We start from the raw sequence: 20,604 nt of genomic DNA on the forward strand, positions 1-20,604 counted from the left end.
TGTCTACTGCCTCCTCCTATGATATGATATGGTTTAGGATGCTTCTCTGTTTCTGGAAGTGTGTGTATATATATATATATATATATATATATATATATATATATATATATATATATATATATATATATATATATATATAAAGCATCCTTGATACCGTGCAGGGTTAGTCAGGTGGGTGAATGGGCAACAAATCCTGCCACAGACTCGTCTTATGGGAATCTATTTCAGTATAGGGTTTTCGAATTTCGGAAATGATGGCACAAGAATATGGTGAAGGGATAAAGTGCCTAGTGTATACTGTGTGTGTGTGTGTGTGTGTGTGTGTGTGTGGACGAGGCAGCAGGTGCAGGCTCCCCGCTAGGAGTGGGCGCCAATCCTCGTGCCGCCGCTCGCCGCGCCACCCTCAAGCCGTATTACCGCGACTCTCATCCCGAGCCGCCGTGGCCTCAAAAAATCGGTGAAGTGTTGACTGCAATGGCAACACAATGGCGCCACAATACTAGCTCGCCGCTGGGATAAGACAGCACACACCTGCGCCGCCACACACAATACATCCTCAGTCTTGTTATTCAATTGTAGGCGTGTTATGGTGAACGAGTGTGTGTGTGTGTGTGTGTGTGTGTGTGTGTGTCAGGCAGTGGTGGCCGCCCCGACATCATGACCAGCAGGGTTTAATGAAAGTGTATGGCAATATTTCGTGCATGTGTGTAATTGTAAACAAATATTTTGGGCGTCATCGTGTTTAATATGGACGAGGATGTTAGGGACTGATTGGACGACTGCAATCATGAGTGTTGTGCTTCATCTGTGTTTCGTTAACATTATTGTTGTCTGTGAATATGCATGCATGTGAAGCGTTGAAATGCTTGATTTGTAATGAACATGAAAATTAATTAAATCTTACTTCAATTCATTAAATAAGGAAGAACTGAAGAGTTTAGGAAATATTGGTTTATGATTTTTATTCCATGTCAGTTTTTTATTAACTTTTAATTAGTAATCGAAGCTAATATATTGCTTAATGATTAACTGTTCATGTTATTGACTTTGATCTATTCATCTTCATTGTTAAAAAAAAATTTACCGTTAAATCATTGAGTGTGCTTGGCGTCACCTTCATTAGGTCATGCACACAACTGCACTTCAATATTTTCAATCCAAGAGTCATTACACACTGGTCTCTCTCGCAACGTGACATTTTCTTTCAGCTAAACACCTGCAGTGCCTGGAATTCCCACTGCTAAATATAGGGCCAAAGAGATAGAGAGAGAGAGAGAGAGAGAGAGAGAGAGAGAGAGAGAGAGAGAGAGAGAGAGAGAGAGAATCTATACATTAATATTTACATTCATGAGAAAATACCCCCTCTACACACACACACACACACACACACACACACAAGAGCAAACACTCACCCAATGCACGTAGTTGATGGAGAAGCGGTCGTCACTGGAGTGTGTGTACAGACTCACCGTCAGGAGCTGGTAGTCCCTCTTCCTGATCCAAGACACCTGCAGAGCACACAAACGGTCATGGTCTTAGCACGTGTGTGTGTGTGTGTGTGTGTGTGTGTCTAGACGAGTGTTTATTGTTCGCTTAACGGGCTTGGATTGATGGCGTGCAGTACATCCACATCACTGTTGCCTAAGCTATTGTTGTGTATCGTAAGCACATTGTTAAGGCCATTAGAAGGTGCTCCAACGCCTTGCAGTTTAAGTTTCTATCCAAGGACTTTACTATTGACCCACTGTGACCTAGTTGTCTTAGATGTATGTATGTAATATGTTGTGGTTTGAAACTGCATATATTTCTGCATAAATATATGCTAAACAATCACTACGAATTCTCCACTGATAATTGATAGTTCCCTCATAAAAATAAAATAAAATAAAAATAGAAATATAACTAAAAGATAAATACAAAATAGGTAATTATATATATATCCTAAGCCAGTACTCCCTCAGGAAGTGCAATAAACTCACAGAAAAGTTGCTCGAGTCACCATGTTTTTTGCCTTGTATTCACAAGTGTTAAAGCAGCCCGTGTTTGTGGAGGCCGAGGCTGATGAGACAAGGACTCCTGCACTAATGCCACTCAGAGGATGGATGCGGTGGGCAGCCTCGCCTCCACTCGCCGCCTGCGCCATCACGAGTGACATAACTTGTTTACCTCACCAGTCATCGTATTGGAGGCCATGACATTCCTGGTTTCTCAGTGCTTGCCTCAGAGCAGCGTATTCTTAAAAAAATCTGGTGAATATTTAGTGTTTTACTTTTAATAGGTTCTAGGAGAAGTTAGAGTTTTTAAGGGTGTGTAGTTTTTAAGGGTGTAGATTCATCTCAGAAGGGAAAAGACCCACGAGAACAAGACGAATATATGCGTGGCTTTTGAAAATAGTCTTAATAACAAACTCAGACACAAGAAAATTCTATAAATCATCGCTGTATCCCTTAAAAATACTCTTAATTAAAGAACAAAAGCGTTTAAGAATACGGGCGAGAGATCAACACAACCTCAGTCACATCAAGGTACCGACGCTTCCCCACAGGAACTTCAGATCTTAAGGTAACTTGCTGACACACTCCGTCATTTACCAGGCCGCCAGTCGCACTTGAGGTCTTGCAGTGAAGAATGACGGATGCTCCCACTTGTGCTGTCACGATGCTTTTGTTTTGAGTCACGAATCTGTCGCCGTCTGCCTTCGCGCGCCTGTCCCCCGAGCTCCAGCTATTCGTGTTGGTCCATTGCGCTGCGGGAGAAAGAAGGTGTTCCCCCCGTCAGGTTACGTTAAGTGTTTCTAAGTCATGAGGTCACCGTCCTGGGAAGTGTACAACGTGTTGATAACCACTGAAATAGAGTAATGTGTGTGTGTGTGTGTGTGTGTGTGTGTGTGTGTGTGTGTGTGTGTGTGTGTGTGTGCGCGCGCGTGCGCGTGCGTGCGTGCGTGCGCGCGCGCGTGCGTGCGTGTGTTGCATTCCCTCGCCTTTGTACTCCACACTCTCTCTCTCTCTCTCTCTTGTCTGTTTGTCTAGTCTTATTTTCTGCGTCATGATGCGTTTCTTTTGTTTGCTCAGCTCACACACACACACACACACACACACACACACATCGACATCCTTCATTCTCATAATAACAGAGAAGCAAATTCATGTTCATCTCATCTTCAGGAAACACAATAACAATAACACATTCAGTGACGAAATTCAGAAACACAATCTGACGGATTAGAATTAGGCAGCAATCCCCGATAAATAGTAAAAAAAAATAAATAAAAAAATCCGCCGCGGCCATGAACATAAATAAACAGGCTTAATTCGTAACAATAGATTAGTGGATTCGCTTTGGAAACCGAATCAACCCGATGAAGCTCCACTCAGCGTGTCTCGCCCTTCTGTTCGGATCCCGGAGTGAGCAGTGACCGGTGGCATAGTGTGTGGGTGTCTGCGGGAGCCTTTGATTAACGACCGCCACTAAATAATGGAACTACACACGAAAGGGATTGAAACGCTTCGTCCACCCAGAGCACCGACCCTTTAGAGCGAACGGATGATTATGGAACACAGAAAAAAACGTAACAAAAAGAGAAGCTGTTTATGCTGATGTTATTCTAAGTAGCAGTGAGTGGCGCAGAGTGTTAGGGCAAAGGGCGTGTTTTGCCTTCTAAGTCTGTTATGATACACACGAATCTCTCTCTCTCTCTCTCTCTCTCTCTCTCTCTCTCTCTCTCTCTCTCTCTCTCTCTCTCTCTCTCTCTCTCTCTCTCTCTCTCTCTCTCTCAAGTTTTCACCCAGAGTGTACCATCGACTTTTCACCCCAGGCCAGGTGAAGGTAAACTCAGGTATGCAAGCACGTCGCCTTGCCAGGGAGCCTTCCATTACCCGGTGCATCCGTGCCAGGCTGGACTGTGGAGTGGATGGAGAAGGTGGAGAGGCAGGCATTGTGAGGACAGGAGGAGGACAGGCAGGGTGAGTGAAGGAGGATGAATTAAGTGAGTGAGAGGAAGATGAGGGGAAAGAACGCAGACAGGAATAAATTTTAACTTTCCTCCTCTCCTATCCTCTCCTTTTTCCATGTATATATTTTACGCTGTCTCACTTTTTCTCAGTGTTCCTTCCGTTTTGTTTCCTGCAATCCTGTGCACCTGTTTACCTTCGTGCCGCTACTTCCTATTCGCAGAATTTCACCCAAAGAAAAGAGGAAATTGAAAGGAAGAAGAATATCCAGACAGAGTCAGCTGACAAAGCACTCTCATTACAATAACAAAGAGGAAGGAGGAGGTGGAGGTGATGGCGGACAGGAATGGAGAGAAGAAGAAGGAAGAGGAGGAGGAGGAGGAAGAAGAGGAGACTGAAGGAAGAGGAGGATTAAAGGTAGAAGGGAGGAAAGGAAGAGGAGGAGGAGGACCATGTGTGCTGAAAGGAAGAGAAGGCTTACGATGACCACAGGAGGAGGAGAAACAGGAGAGAGGAAGGCAAGATGAAGGTAAAGTCTTTGTGAATACGTTTAATCACACACACGCCTCACGCCCTTTCCGCTGCTCTCCTCATAAAGACGGAGGCACGAATGGTCGCCTCGTTTGCCGAAGTGCATGTGGTAATCGCTCCCGCGAACACCCGAGCGAGACTGCGCCGCCGCGAGACGATCGGAACCCCCCCACCTCCTCTCCTGTAGTAGGTGCTAAAGGTACCGCTGCCGCAAGAATGGGGAGGGTATTTCTCCTGGTGTTTCTCCGGGTGTGTTTCCATATTGATCGGTTGTAAATGTGCGGTGCGGCGTGGCGGATTTGTCAGCTGGGTAATTATGGAGGCTGTAATGACTTCACAGGAGGTGTTAAGTGAGGAGCGCCGCCTCATTACCAACACTTTCTTCATCATTATCCTCCTCCTCTCCGCCATGATAGTGATGAGGGTGATGGTTGTGATGGTGGTGGTGGTGGTGGGGATGGTGATAACTGCATGCTGCTCAATGTGCTTCACTCAATTGCACGTCTTGACTTTTTCTATTATTTATCTCTTTTTTTTCAGTTGTTAATACATAAGTGTACTTTTTTTTTATAGGAAAGAGCAGATATACGTAGGTTTATGCGTCTCTCTCTCTCTCTCTCTCTCTCTCTCTCTCTCTCTCTCTCTCTCTCTCTCTCTCTCTCTCTCTCTCTCTCTCTCTCTCTCTCTCTCTCTCTCTCTCTCTCTCTCTCATGCAGGCTGGGGGAGGGGATGAGGAGGAGCAGGAGGGAGCAGGTCACATGAGGAAAACATAAATCGGCCGCCTGGGATGGGAGTAATAGTTCAGTTTCCCCTCGTGATGGGGCCGCTGACTCACGTGGCAGGCGGCTGTGGCTGACGGGAGGAAGGCAACAGAGAAACGCACTAACAGGGACCCGCATTAAAGAGACTGAACGTTGACCGGAACTGTTCCATGCTGGAAGCTTCAAGACACTCCTCATGATTTTGGATAATGTTTTTTTGCTGCACTTTTTGGGGGCTGGCATCTTTAACGGAGAACCGCCAGAACTGAGATCCGAGATAAGAGACAACTCCGTTAACGCAGACCTATATTACAGAGACCACACCAACAGAAAACGATATTAGCAGGGAACCATATTAACAGAGGACTATATTAACAATGATCCATCAATAGAGAGCAGCACAAACATGGAGCCTAATTAAAGAAAAAATCCATCAATAGAAATCAACACTGAGCCAAGTGAACAGAGAACTGCGTGAACAGAAAAAAAAAAAATGCTTTGCGGGACGTGACCGAACAAGGAACAACATTAAGAAAACACTACAATTTAACCTAAGTGAACAGAAAAAACTTATTGGGGAACGTTATCGGACAAAGAACAACACTGAAAGAACACCGCAATCGAACCTGATTTAACCGAACATACTTTTAAAACGGAAATGCATCGCTTAGCAGAACACGATGAGTGACCGAGGCTCGTCAACAGAGACCGGGACAATAGTGAACCGCGGTGACAAAGAACCGTATTGAGCGTTTCGTTGACGCGGCACAGTTGTTAAAGGAAAAATGACGTGAAATACAGTCGAGTTATCGGGAATCACAGTAGCGGAGGAGCGTGTCAGATTTGTAATGCATGAAGGCCACGCCGCGTCAGCAACAATGGCGTGTTGACTGTGGTTGCTGTGGTTTGTTGTCAGCTCACAGCAGTCACCCGCGAAACCGTCCACCAAAGGAACGTGAATAACCAACAACAGCAACAACAACAACAACAACAACAACAGTAATAATAATAATGTTAGCCCTGCTTTCTTTGTGTAATAAAAAGCATACCAGAACAAAGTAATAAGTAGGAACACTACAAAAATGGCCCGCTATCTCTAAAGCTGCTAAAAGAGGAAAGAAATGGATATAAGCCACAGGAAAAGTAAACCTGCATTCTTTTTTGTAATACGTGGCGGAGCAAAATAATCACACCGATGAAAAGAGGAGAGCTACTATTCCTAAAGCTGCTAAGTAAAGAAAAAGCCGCAAATATAAGCTAAAGAAAGTTCTAACCTGCGTTGTCTTATAATATGAAGCACTGCAAATTCAAGGAAAAAAGAACAACAAAGATCCTTCTACACTTTCTAAAAATGCAACACTGATATCAACTAGAAATGATATGAATTTTTTTTTGTCCGTGATAAAAAGCACAGTAAAATAAAATAAAATAAAAAAAGAAGGAAAAGCAAGAATAATTCATGAGTGCGGAAGACAAATACAAGTATTAACTTGAAAGTAATGGAACTCCCTTTCTTTATTTAGTGAAGTGTGAAATAAATAGGAAATGATTCCTAAACCAGCAAGCAAAAGAAAATAAAACACACAAAGAAGTGATAAGTGTGGAGAACAAAGAAAGAGGAGGGAAAAAAAAGCCGAACATGAAAATACGTGTGGCCGTAATACAGATTATAAAAAAGAATACAAAAAAAAAAACAAGCACAGAAAGAATATATAATCTTACACACCGTAAAAAAGAGTATAACAAAGCGAAAGGTACAGAAAAAAAGAAGGAAGACACTGGTACACATAATATGAAGAACAAATTGATAAACATTATAATACAGAGGACTACAAACAAAAGAGGAGCAAGAAAAAACAAGGAGGGAAACACCGGCACAGACAATATAAAGAATGAATGGGTCAACACACACACACACACACACACACACACACACACACAACAGGGAAAACAAAAACCAACAAAAAAAAAAGGATAAATACAGCAACACATCAGCTTTAAGAAGCCGGAAGAATGTAGTGGCCATAAAATTAGGAAGATTGCAGGCATCAGACAATCTTGATAACACCTAATGATAGAACGCTGCCGGAGTGTAATGATGGTGAGTGTTGTGCTTAAGAGAAGCTAATGCACCATTCATTACACGTCGCAGTTCTTGAAGAGAGAGAGAGAGAGAGAGAGAGAGAGAGAGAGAGAGAGAGAGAGAGAGAGAGAGAGAGAGAGAGAGAAAGAGAGAGAGAGGGAGGGTGGGAGAGAGGGAGGAAGAATATCTGTATATAGCAGAAGGAACAACAACATAGGGTAGGGAAAGAATAAAGGAGAGGGATAGAGAGAAAATGAGGTAGATGTGGAGGGCAATAAAGGAAGAGGAAAGGGTGCGGCAGAGGGGGAGAGGAAGGGGGGAGAGACAGACAAGTAATTAGCCTCCACTTGGGCTGGCGAAGTGAAGCATGCCCTCCGCTATTTCTCTCATTTCCTCTTTCCTTTGCCTTCATTTTCCTCTTTCCTTTCCTTTCTTCTACATTTGTCTTTACTTTTCATCCAGTTGCCCTTCATCTCTCCTCTCCTTCACTTCCTCTCTCTCTCTCTCTCTCTCTCTCTCTCTCTCTCTCTCTCTCTCTCTCTCTCTCTCTCTCTCTCTCTCTCTCTCTCTGTCTATCTATCTATCTATCTATCTATCCTCTCTCTCTCTCTCTCTCTCTCTCTCTCTCTCTCTCTCTCTCTCTCTCTCTCCTCTCTCTCTCTCTCTCTCTCTCTCTCTCTCTCTCTCTCTCCTCTGTCTATCTATCTATCTATCTATCTATCTATCTATCTATCTATCTTCTTTCTTTCTTATCTTCAACACCTTCCCTTTTTTTCGGTTTTTTATCGCTCTTCGTTTCCTATTCTTTCTTTTTTTATGATCTCTCCTTGTCGTTCTTTTTTTTTTTTTGTCGTTTATCTTACATTCCTTTATTTCTGTTCATTCTGTTCCCCTCATTCGTTCAGGTTTCTCAGTTTCTCGTTCTTTCTCCATCATCATTATTTTCTATTTTCCCGTCTCGAACCATTTCCTCGTTAACTATCTTTTTTTTTCCTTTCTCTATCTTATTTTCTCCTCCTCTTCCTATTTTCCATTCTATGCCTTTCAATATCCTTATTTCTTCTTCCTTCACTTCTTCTTCTTCAATAAATGGATTATTTATATTATAATGAGTACGTTTTTGTAAATTAATTACATATCTCGCTTATTTAGTTGCGTTTTTTTTTTTTTTTTTTTCGATAATGTTTGTATTAATGGAGTGTGGTGGAAGTGTAGGTAACGGGGCGCCGGTGCTCACTCAGTGTGTGTGCCTTTATTTTTCCTCTTCTTCTTCTTCCTCCTCCTCCTTCTCCTCCTCCTTCTCCTCATGATCATTGTTTTCATCTTTCTGCTTGTCATCGCCCTCCTTTGAATCATTCTTGTCTTCCTTGTCCTCCCACGCTTCGTCTTTGTTCTCGTCATCGTTCTTCTCCTCCACGTCATCTACGTATGATATCATATTTCTGTTGCTGTATAATAGATGGTCTAGTCACCACAAATATCCCTGTAGGAAAACGACAAATCTACTTTATTTTTATTTTCCATATGTGGTGGTCTTGTTCCTCCTCTTCCTCTTCTTCCACTTTCACCAATAATCTCCAAAGAGCCAACAAATCAGCAGCTCTTTGTTCCTCCTTTGTGTTTTATTATGCCCCTTCTGGAGAAACAAGGGAAAACAAAGGGCCAAGACTCCACCAACACCAACTCCGCAAAAAAAAAAAAAAAAAAAAAAACACGACCAGACACACTAGCAAGAGTTTCCACCACACACCCACGTCTTATTTCCCCCCCAGGACAACGCGATGGACACCCTACTTGTCTCTCGCGTCTTTCCCCTCCATCACCACCTCGTTCCCTCCCCGTCCCCAGCTCCCCAACACTCCTACGCCTTCCGCTTTCTTCCTGCTCCTCTCCTTTCCTGCATAACGTCCTTCCCTGTGCCGATGCCTTGACCTCTCCTGGATCGATAGGGCGCGAGGGGAATGTGCGTATTGTATATAGGGTCGAGGGGAAGGTAGGAATGATTTGCTCCCTTACGCTATAACTAGGGCGGGAGCAAGTATGGTTAGTCTCCACCTGATCACTGCCGCTTGATGTGGTGGTCGTGGTGATGGATGGCGGCGAGGTGTTGGGCAAGGCAGGAAGCAAGGAAGGAAGGGATGACGAGAAGACGAAGAAGGAAGAGGTGCATGAGGGTATGAGAGAGAGAGAAGAGGAAGAGGAGGGAAAGGAGGTCCAAGATGACGAGACGGAGGTCGAAGAAGACGAGAAAGGAAGCCAAAAGAGAGAGAGAGAGAGAGAGAGAGAGAGAGAGAGAGAGAGAGAGAGAGAGAGAGAGAGAGAGAGAGAGAGACAGAGAGAGAGCACAAACTTACATAACCTGAAACCAAGACAAAGTGAAGACTACACACTAAAGTGATAAAAGTGACGAGAAAAAAAAATGAGAAAGGAAGAGTGAGATGAATGGCGCCTACTTATCACAGAGGACCACTGAGTACACCATTCACAGCGCGCCCTTCAGGTTACTTCCCTCTAGCGAGTAATAAATAATGAGGCGCAACAACAAATATTCCTCCCCTCAGCGAGACCAACACAACGACACACAAACACACACCAAACCAGTGGCAGGAGTTATCAACCTTCCACCTACTGCTCCACACACCACCCACTTCGCTCCTCTCCACCCGCTCCACCTACGCCCTCCAAAACAAGAGGGGAGAAATAAGAGACAATTTTTCATTCCGTGAGTTGGAGACAGATGTGAATTTACGAGGAAACGGAATTACCTCCCCAGATTTTTTCTCCCCCTCCCTCTCTCCCCCTTAACGTGATTGCGATGTAAAAAAAAAAAAATTCTGAAGACAACGTAAAGCTGTCACAGAAGCGGCGAGGGGAAGGTAAGGGGAGAAACCAGCTTGTGAGGGGGAGTGAGGGAGTGAGGGAGATATTTGAGCTGTTAGGTTAGGGTGAAAATAGAAAGCAGAGGGTAAGGGAGAGGCTGAAGGTGAGGAGGAAGATAAGAAGACGTAGGAGAAAGAGGAGGAGGAGGAGGAGGAGGAGGAGGAAGAAGAGGAGGAGAATGAGAATGAATATGAGGTATTTATTATGATTTAGATAACGTGATGATAAAAAATGCCTGAGAAAAGTCATTGCAAATTCTTCCATCGAGAAATAATGAATTGCTCCAGAAAGGGTTTGCTCTTAATGATTCAAAGTAAAGAAGGACTTAATGAAATCTATGTTGGTTGATGTGATATTATTATTAAGGTAGCCAGATATATTGCCTCGTCCTTTGTAATATATTTGACCAGAACTGAGAGAGAGAGAGAGAGAGAGAGAGAGAGAGAGAGAGAGAGAGAGAGAGAGAGAGAGAGAGAGAGAGAGAGAGAGAGAGAGAGAGAGAGAGAGAGAGAGAGAGAGAGAGAAAACTAGAATGAGTGAAAAGAATGAAAAAATGTGAAAGAAAATAGGAAAAAATTAAAAGTAAACAAGAAAGAGGAAGGAAAAAGAGAGAAGAGAGAGAGGGAATGAGAGTGAGAGAGAGGTGAACAGCGAAAGAAAGGAAATGGAAGAGAAAGAATAAAAGAATAAGAGGGAGGAAAAGAGAAAGAAGATTGATAAAGAGACAAGATGGAAGAAAAGGGAGAAAAGAGAGAGAAGGAGGAAGAGAAATGAAAGAGGGAGAAAAATTAAGGAAATGTGACTGAAAATTGAATCGGAATAAAGGAAAAGAGAGAGAGAAGAGTGAAAGAGAGAGAAGAATGAAAGAAGAGTAAGAGGAAGGGAGAGGAATGGAGGGAAGGAGTGAGGAAGGGTGACCTTAAGTGTTTATTGAGCTGAGTCAGGGAGGTCAGGGAGGCTAGGAGGATCAGGCAAAGGGAGAGGTCAGGGGAGGTCATGGGGAGGTCAATAAAACCATCAGGACGATAAGTAGTAAGTCTCCCCCCTCCCCTCCTTGCCACGTGCCTTCCTGACCCTCCCTGTGACACTTGCCATTGACCCTTTCACTCCCTCACCTCTCCCTCACACCCTCCCACACCATAATCCTCTCCCTGTAACGTGTTGATACCTTCCCTAATGGCCTCATACTTATAGGCTCTTTATTTTATCTGATATTCACTGTTACTGACTGTCCGATACTTTGATCTTCCCTTCCCAGTCCTTAACACTTTTTTTTTTTTTTCCTGACACTCGTAACTGATCCTTTTCGTTCTGCTGCCTTTTATGTTGCTCTGAAAAGCTCCTCATGTTCCCTGATGCAAGAATATCGATGCACACTGATACTTTGAGCTTTCCATATCTCTCTTTAATATTCTCGTTTTTTTTTTTTTCTGACACTAATACCTGATACATTTCATTCACTTCCCTTGTATCATGCTGTTCTTTCGGGTTTCTTGCCTGAAGAACAACATATGTATTACTAATATACAAATTATTATTTTTTTTTTTATGTATATCTATTAAATGTTATCTCTAGTTTGCGTTTTAAATAATTTGTGTTTGATAAGATTCAATTGTGGTTTCTTTTTCCTTTCTTTCAGTATTTGCTAAGTTGAGAATGAGTGTTTTTTTTTTTTATCTGTGCACCAAATTACTACTACTTTTTTTTTTCAATTTCGGCTTATTTTTTTCTTTCTTTCCAGTATTTGCTAAGTTGAGAATGAGTGTTTTTCATCTCTGCACCAAATTACTATTACTTTTTTTTTCAATTTCGTCTTATTTTTTCCTTCCCTTCAGTATTTGCTAAGTTAAGAATGGATGTTTTTTTTTATCTGAGCACCAAATTACTACTACTACTCTTTTTTTTTTTTCAATTTCGGCTTAATTTTCCTTCCCTTTCAGTATTTGCTAAGTTGAAAATGAGTGTTTTTTATCTGTGCACCAAATTACTATAATCCTACTTTTTTTTTTTTCAATTTCGGCTTATTTTTTTCCTTCCCTTTCAGTATTTGCTAAGTTGAGAATGAGTGTTTTTATCTGAGCACCAAATGACTACTACTTTTGTAGGCTGCCTCCTCCTCCAACGTGCTCGGGTCTTCTGCGCCTCCCTCAGTCACACCCAATACAGGCATGTCCTCTTTCACTGCATCCATGAAGCTTCTCTTGGGTTTTTCCTCTCTTTCTTCCTGCCGTGTATTGTCAGATATATGAGTTATATCTAAATTACTTTATTTGACCATCAGAGTTGCATCGTTGTCTGTCACAAATTTTCAGTTCTCAGTCACATTGTTTTTCTAAGTCCACTTCTAATATTATCACTACAAGCATGGAATTCGGATTTTTTTTTTTTTTTTTAGCTTTCCTGTTTCGCGTCTCTCAATGTTTTCGCCTTATTTTTTTTTTTTTTCACACAGTTCACGAAGTGACTCCAGGCACTTCTCTTCTACATCCACCTCTGAACATTTCACTGGAGTCACGAAATTGGAAACCCTACTATTTTTTATCCCGTTTCTTCCTTATGGGTGCCAAGTAAAGATTTCACACAGAGCGTAGTGGAGGTTTTAATTCAAGCAATAATCGTAACAATGCACATTTAAACACTATACTAGAAACTGGAAAATATACTGTTTTAATCTGTGTTCCTCCTTCAGCACAGTGATTTTCATTAACGGTCTCCTGTCACAGTGGAAATGTTAATACGAGTAATAGTAACAACAGGTTCTTTAATTGATGCCTTTCCTCCCTTGTTGGTGTTAGTAAATATTCTATGCAGGTGATTTTTGTGAGCTGTTACACATTCCAGCGACAGTTTTAATACGACCAATAACAACAACGATCACTTAATCCTCTCCCTTACTGGTAACACTCCCTTCCCTCTCCCTTCCCACCACCCATATCTCAGCAAGTGGCATCCCTCCCTCCCTCTCCCTTCTCTCCCTATCTTATTTTCTCTCCTCCGTCCCTCCCTGTAGCGCGTTTTCCCCCTCCCTCTCTCTCTCCCTCCCTCCCTGATGACGTCACTGCTCGCCTTCCTTCTCCCTAACGACGTCGCTTCCGGGAGGGAGAGAAAGTGAGGGAAGAAAGGGAGAGGAAGAAGGGAAGGACTGCAGCTACGAGGGAGGGAAGGAGGGAGAAAAGGAATAAGAAAGGGAAAGGAAGAAGGAAAGGAGGAAGAGGATAAGTGGAGAAAAGAAGGAAAGGGAGAATTTTAGAGTAAGGGAGTGTGAGAGTGGAAGAGTGAAGAAGATAGGATGGTGAGGGAAGTGAGGGTGATGATTGTGATGGTGGTGAAGGTGAAGATAGAGAAGGAAGAGGAATAGGGAAGGAGTTGGGAAGGAAGAAGTGAAAAAAAAAATGGACAAGGAGAAAAGGAGAAGCAAGAGAAAAAGGATAAAGATAAAGAGCTCTTTAACACCACACCGCTCTTTAACACGCCCCGCGGGGCGGGGCGTGTTAAAGAGCGGTGTGGTCACTCGTGTTATAATGAAGCTTTGTTAACTGTTAGTGATCTGTGTGTGTGTGTGTGTGTGTGTGTGTGTGTGTGTGTGTGTGTGTGTGTGTGTGTGTGTGTGTGTGTAATAATAATAATAATAATAATAATAATAATAATAATAATAATAATAATAATAATAATAATAATAATAATAATAATAAACGGTTTATTATTTAGGCAGTTAACAAAGTGAAAATGTACAGAGGGGGTGGGGAAATACTTAACATTAATCCTAAAGGTAAGTCTAATCTAGAAGAGACTATTGATTGATGGCTCGCACCATGGTGGGAATCGCACTGAGTCTGTACCGGTCCGTGCGCGGCGCCTTTAGGGGCGTTATCTTGTTGTGGTGTCTGGTGGCACGGGTCGGGGGAGGCGCGTCAGGCGGCAGCATGTTTCTGAGACGTGGGTGATGCAGTAGTTCCCTTCCAAACTTCTCCAGAGCCTCTCGGTGCCTGGTGGATATTCTGGACAGGCTCAGGGTGGTCAGGGCTTCTTCATAGGTGGTGTATGCAGGGCCAAGGATGACCCTGCACGCCCTTTTCTGCACACTCTCTAGCTGTAGCTGTTGAGTGTGTGTGAGGGAGGAGGACCACGCTGGGGAGGCGTACATGAGTTTGGGGAGGATGAAGATAAGGTACACCCCCCTTAACTCATCTGTCGGCGTCCCCAGCGACCTGAGTCTGCGCAGCATGTACAGCCTGTAGGTAGCTGATCTCACGGTGCTGGCGACATGCTGCTTCCAGGTCAGCTGGTCGTCCACCGTGACTCCGAGAAGCTTGGCATATCGGACCACCTGGAGGGGGTGAGGGCCCACTGTGAGCCGGGGAGGGGGCACTGGTACAGAGGAGGTACAGAAATGCATCACCACAGTTTTGCTGTGGTTGATGGTCATCCTGCTCTCCTCCGTCCACGTCTGCAGTCGCTCCAGAATTGCTTGCAGTGGCGAGTAGTCCGGGTTCTTGGTGGATTCTGGGACGCCCACGGTGCAGTCGTCCACATACTTCCAGCGATGGGGGGTGTCAGTGAGGGCGTCGTTAATGAGGAGGAGGAAGCATAGAGGACCCATCTTGGTCCCCTGGGAGACCCCACATGTCAGCTGTTGGTAATTAGAGACAGAGCCCTGATAGCGAACGGCCTGACGCCTCCCTGTGAGGAAGTGTGTGTGTGTGTGTGTGTGTGTGTGTGTGTGTGTGTGTGTGTGTGTGTGTGTGTGTGTGTGTGTGTGTGTGTGTGTGTGTGTGTGTGTGTCGAGATATCAAGCGTGCACACTCACTCACTCACTCAGACACTCACACACACACACACACACACACACACACACACACACACACACACACACACACACACACACACACACACACACACACACACACACACACACACACACACACACACACACACACACACACACACACACACACACACACACACACACACACACACACACACACACACACACACACACACACACACACACACTCATCCTTTCGCAACCACACTAATCTTAATTACACCAATGCTTTCCTCGTGTAGTTTTGCTTATCAGTAAACAAGGTGTCTATCAATATCATCAGTGCCATCATAACATGAAATTTTCAAAGAGATTACCAACACCCCAAAAACTGGGTGAATTATTCTTTCTTTTCTCTTTTTTTTTTTAGCTTGTCCTTTTTATTTTTGAGGGAGTGTTTATTATTTTTATTTATTTTTTTTCATTTTCTTGTTTTTGCGTCTTTCGTCTGTTCCCTTCACGTGTATTAAAAAAAAAAAAACAGGAAGAGGAGGACGAGGTGGAGGAGGAGGAAAGGGAAACTGACGAGGAAGAGGGCGAGAAAAAAATACAAGAGTGGAGGAAATTTTGAACGTGAAAACAGAAAACTACAACAACAACAACAACAACAACAACAACAACAACAACGAGACGAAGATGATGATGATGATAATGATGATGATGATGATGACAATAAAAAGTATAGAAAGCGGAGGAGAAAAAGAACGAGGACGAACAGGAACAACAAAAATAAGAAGAAAAGAAGAAAAAAGCAAAGAAAGAAACTAAAAAAAAAATAGGAGGAGGTTCAGGAAGAGGAGGAGGAGGAGGAGGAGGAGGAGGAGGAGGAGGAGGAGGCGGTGGCGGCTATCTGTGTTACCAGATCAGGCTGACATGACCCGCGGGAGCAACAATCTGCTACACAATGTGAGGACCGCTGGACCGTGACTCTCCCTCCCTCTCACTCCTCTCCCCTCTCCCTCTCCCTCTCTCTTCAGGCCTACGTGGGAGATACTGGTGATAATGTATTCAATGAGTGGTATGAAATCAGCGCTCTCTCTCTCTCTCTCTCTCTCTCTCTCTCTCTCTCTCTCTCTCTCTCTCTCTCTCTCTCTCTCTCTCTCTCTCACTGGATGGCAACCCTAATGCACATGATGGGAAAAAATTATGATAAACACCAATAATTTACTGTCTCTCTCTCTCTCTCTCTCTCTCTCTCTCTCTCTCTCTCTCTCTCTCTCTCTCTCTCTCTCTCTCTCTCTCTCTCTCTCTCTCTCTCTCTCTCTCTCTCTCTCTAATGCATTAAGGGGTTCTCGTGAAATATACGTATATGTTATGTTTTCAAGAGTGCTTTTTTTCAGGATTGTAGAGAGAGAAACAATGGCTTAAATTTTGATCAAGTTAAATTTACGCTTTCACTTGTCTCCAGTGAGGCGTCTGTTTAAAGAGGGATCTGATAGGTCTTTCATTGCCACAGAGAATACATGAAGGGTGACGTAAGCAAAATTCTCAAGGTCAGTAGTCATGATAGGATAAGAAGATTAAGAGGAGATTGATGAGATCTTTCTGTGGTAGTGGCGATGTATCAACGGTAAACAAACGAAATTCTCAAGACCAGTAGTCAGGATAGGACAAAAAAAATTAAGAAGAGATTGATGAGATCTTTCTGTGGTACTGGTGACGTAAATAAAGGTAACAAACGAAATTCTCAAGGTCAGTAATCAAGATGGGATAAGAAATAACGGGTTCAAGCTTGTAATAGTTAGAGATGAGAATCCTACTGATCATCTATGTGGCCTTTGAAAACAGTCCTGCTGAGAGGCCAAGGCGCTTCAACATGCAGGCTGCGTGCAACACTCCATCCAAATTATGCTGATATTCTCCAGTACTGTTATTATTATTATTGCAGTTTTTTTTTCTTTTTATTCTTGTGATGTGTTTGAAGTGTGTGTGTGTGTGTGTGTGTGTGTGTGTGTGTGTGTGTGTGTGTGTGTGTGTGTGTGTGTGTGTGTGTGTGTGTGTGTGTGTGTGTGTGTGTGTGTGTGTGTGTTATTCATCACTATCCACTACCTTAAAACCGTTGATATTCATTCTGTTCCTTTTTTTAATGACAAAGTTTCTTCATCATCATAGTTCATTATTTTCGCAATTTAGTTAAAATATTTGTTTTCTTACTTATATGTCATATGTATCTACTAAAAGCAAATATATAACTGTTTACGCATCTACTCGTATATGAACACGTTTTGAGGGCGTAAGGGAAGCTGCAAGAAGCCTTCAGGCCTACACGTGGCAGGCCCTCAGTAAAACATCTCTAGCAGTCTCCACCTCTCATCCCTATTCATTAATTTACTTTGTCTTCTTTTGAGGCTCTCTTTCAACTGGACTCTAATGGCCTGACTACCGAGCTTCACCTAGTCACCCACCACGCTGCCTGAGAAAAGTTTATTCACGTATGTTTGTTTATTAATATAGTTATTCATCAGTCTGTTTACTCGAATCACTTACGTTTCATTATTTTTAACCTTGCCTTCTTTTTGTATTTAGCTATTTATTCACTAATTGGCTAATCAATCTATCAAGCTTCCATGTTACCTACTCCTTGTATTAACGCATTTATTCATTTGATTCCCTATTCATTTCTCCATCCAGACTTCTTACCCAGTTATTCTATTTCACTTACTGACTCCTTATCTATTGATCTATTCACCGATTTACTTCATTCACCTTCTCGTATCTGCATCTGTGTCTTTCATTCACTTGTTGACTCCTCTATCTATCTTTCCACCAGTTTATCCCATTCACTTACTCGTATTTATATTTATCAGTCTCTCTCCCACCGCCCCGCCTCCCGCGCCCTCCCACCCTCGACCACATCGCACACACCATACACTTACCGATTTCCAACTCTGTCTATTACTTTCTCAGGCTGTCTGTCTCATAATCTACCTACCATGTCATTGTACCTCCCTCATTCCTCTCTCTCTCTCTCTCTCTCTCTCTCTCTCTCTCTCTCTCTCTCTCTCTCTCTCTCTCTCTCTCTCTCTCTCTCTCTCTCTCTTCCTACCCACCCATGACTCACTCTCTCCCTTCGCTTCTCCTTCCCACCAGTAATTCTCTCCCTCCCACCATAACTCTCTCTCTTCCTCTCCCTCGCTCCCTTCACAGTCTCCCCTCTCCCTCCTCTCCCTAGGTCAGATACATCACAATAATTGCCCTTGCCTCACAATTTCTCCTTTTAAAAACATTTTACAAAATAAAAGGACGAACAAGGCCTCTTTTTCTCTACTCGTCCTCCTCCTCCTCCTTCTCCTCCTCCTCTTCTTCCTCCTGCTTCTCCTCCTCCTCCTCCTCTCCCTCAGTTAAAAGAGAGTAGCCGGGCTTGAAATATCGCCGCTTTGTGTTTGACTAGCCAATGTTTCACTCCACGTGCGCCTCGCTCCAAGACGCTGCCACACTAAGCCTTGAACAGCCGCCGGAGACTAAGGCGCGGCTAGGCAGGGCGTAAACACGGATTAAATCAAGCTTGTGGACTTTGCATGTAACACTCCTTAGCCCCCCGACGCTGCGCTGCGAGGGTTATTGGGCTTATTACGTGTTATTAAGGGTGTCTAGAAGAATGATTTGGGGTTATGTCGTTACGATAAAGGGTTTGGGGTAAAAAGATGGGTATACTAGACAATAAAGGGCTTAGGTGTTGGATTAAATCACGGTTATGTACTTTGAACGCTGCGAGAGTCAGTGTGCTCGTCTGGGCTTATTAGGAGAGTGATTTGAGCTTGTGTGGTTATGATAAAGGGTGTGGTGAGGGAAAAAAAAAAGGAATGTACAAAAGGAAAGAAAAGGTTGTGTTGGGTTACATCAGGCTTGTGGTCTTTGCATACAACTCTCCTTAGCCCTGTGACGCTAGCTACGAGGGTTATTGGGCTTGCTTTGGCTTATCTGGGCTTATCAGGCTTGTTAGAGCTTGTTTGAGTTTCTTAAGGTGGTTCAATAGTGATTTGACTTATCTAAACTAGTTAGGTCTCCTTAGGGCGGTCTGGTAGTGATCTGAGCTTGTGTGTGTGTGTGTGTGTGTGTTAAAAGGAGAGAATTTTTCCTGGAATGTTCTGAAATAGACTGAAGGAAAAGAGGAAGAAGTTAATGAATAAAAGTTTTCCTTAAATAGCCTGAAGGAAGAGAGGGAGGGAGGAGAGAGAAGTTAATCGAGAGAAGTTTTGATGGGATGGCCTTGAATAGACTGAGAGAAGGAAGGGTGGACAGATGGTGGTGGTGGTGGTGGTGGTGGTGTATAGGGGAGAAGGGAAGCAGTTTGCGTAATGTAGAGAGAAGAAGAAATGATGTTTGGGTTTAATGGACACAATGAATTAAATAAAATATTATAGAGAGAATTGGAAAATATATTATATGTATGAATGTTTTCCCAATAGTTTATGGTGAAAATGTGAGGAAAATCACAATATTTTATTATAATGCAAAAATACGAAAATTGATGTGAATTCACACACACACACACACACACACACACACACACACACACACACACACACACACACACACACACACACACACACACACACACACACACACAGAGAGAGAGAGAGAGAGAGAGAGAGAGAGAGAGAGAGAGAGAGAGAGAGAGAGAGAGAGAGAGAGAGAGAGAGAGAGAGAGAGAGAGAGAGAGAGAGGGAGGGAAACAAACAGACAGAAAAAAAAAAAGTCAATGAACTTACCCCAAAAGATACATAAATAAAGTTACTGAAAGACAAAGAAAGCAATTAAATTCAATCACAAGAAGAAGAAGAAGAAGAAGAAGAAGAAGAAGAAGAAAAAAAAAGGGGGAGGAGAAGAAGGAGGAGGAGGAGGAGGAGGAGGAGGAGGAGGAGGAGGAGGAGGAGGAGGAGGAGGAGGAGGAGGAGAAATGAGAAAGGAGAAGAAAAAGAGGAAGAAAAGAGGACTGGAGATTGAAAAGCACTAAATGAAAAAAAGAACAGACAAGTGAGAGAAAAGGAAACGAGAAAGATGAAAAGAGAAGAAGGAATAGGAGAAAAAGAAAACAAGAAAACAATAAGATGAGAGCGGCGAAAACAAGGAGAAAAAAAAAAGGAAAGGAAGAAGACGAGGAGGAGGAGGAAGAGGCAGAATAGCGGAGGAACATCAAAAGTCCCGATCCTCCTTCCCTCCTCCTCCTCCTTTTTCTCCTCCCTTTCGCTCTTTGGTGGTGGTCCTCATTTGATACGCCCCTTGACTCCCAGCCCTGTGAGAGGAGGAATAGACAAAGGAATATACAAAGGAAGGAGGAGGAGGAGGAGGAGGAGGAGGAGGAGGAGGAAGAGAGATGACATAGAAGTCAATGATATTCTATGTAAGTTAAGGAAGATAATAATAGTGATAAAGAGAGAGAGAGAGAGAGAGAGAGAGAGAGAGAGAGAGAGAGAGAGAGAGAGAGAGAGAGAGAGAGAGAGAGAGAGAGAGAGAGAGAGAGAGAGAGAGAGAGAGAGAGAGAGAGAGAGAGAGAGAGAGAGAGAGAGAGAGAGAGAGAGAGAGAGAGAGAGAGAGAGAGAGAGAGAGAGAGAGAGAGATGGTAAACAGTG

General features: G+C 43.3%; 1 protein-coding gene across 5 annotated transcripts in view; it reads right to left on the minus strand.

The window, feature by feature from the left end:
- Positions 1-144: 144 nt before the first annotated feature.
- LOC135097962 (uncharacterized) overlaps positions 145-20,604 on the minus strand; it is a 27,307-nt gene continuing 6,847 nt past the window's right edge. Inside the window, exons 2-4 of one of the 5 annotated variants that reach the window (XR_010266379.1) lie at positions 2,592-2,746; positions 2,000-2,246; positions 145-1,508 (exon numbers count right to left, since the gene is read on the minus strand). Coding sequence is in view for 1 of the 5 variants with exons in the window: in XM_064000100.1 (XP_063856170.1) it covers positions 13,997-14,806 (810 nt within the window). In the remaining 4 variants the exon portion in view is untranslated. Of the gene's footprint in view, positions 1,509-1,979; positions 2,247-2,591; positions 2,747-13,883; positions 14,837-20,604 lie in introns of those variants that run through there. The other 4 variants (XR_010266378.1, XR_010266380.1, XR_010266381.1 and 1 more) reach the window with 4 other exon arrangements.

Source organism: Scylla paramamosain, unplaced genomic scaffold (genome assembly GCF_035594125.1).
Source record: "Scylla paramamosain isolate STU-SP2022 unplaced genomic scaffold, ASM3559412v1 Contig38, whole genome shotgun sequence".
NCBI lineage: Eukaryota > Metazoa > Arthropoda > Malacostraca > Decapoda > Portunidae > Scylla > Scylla paramamosain.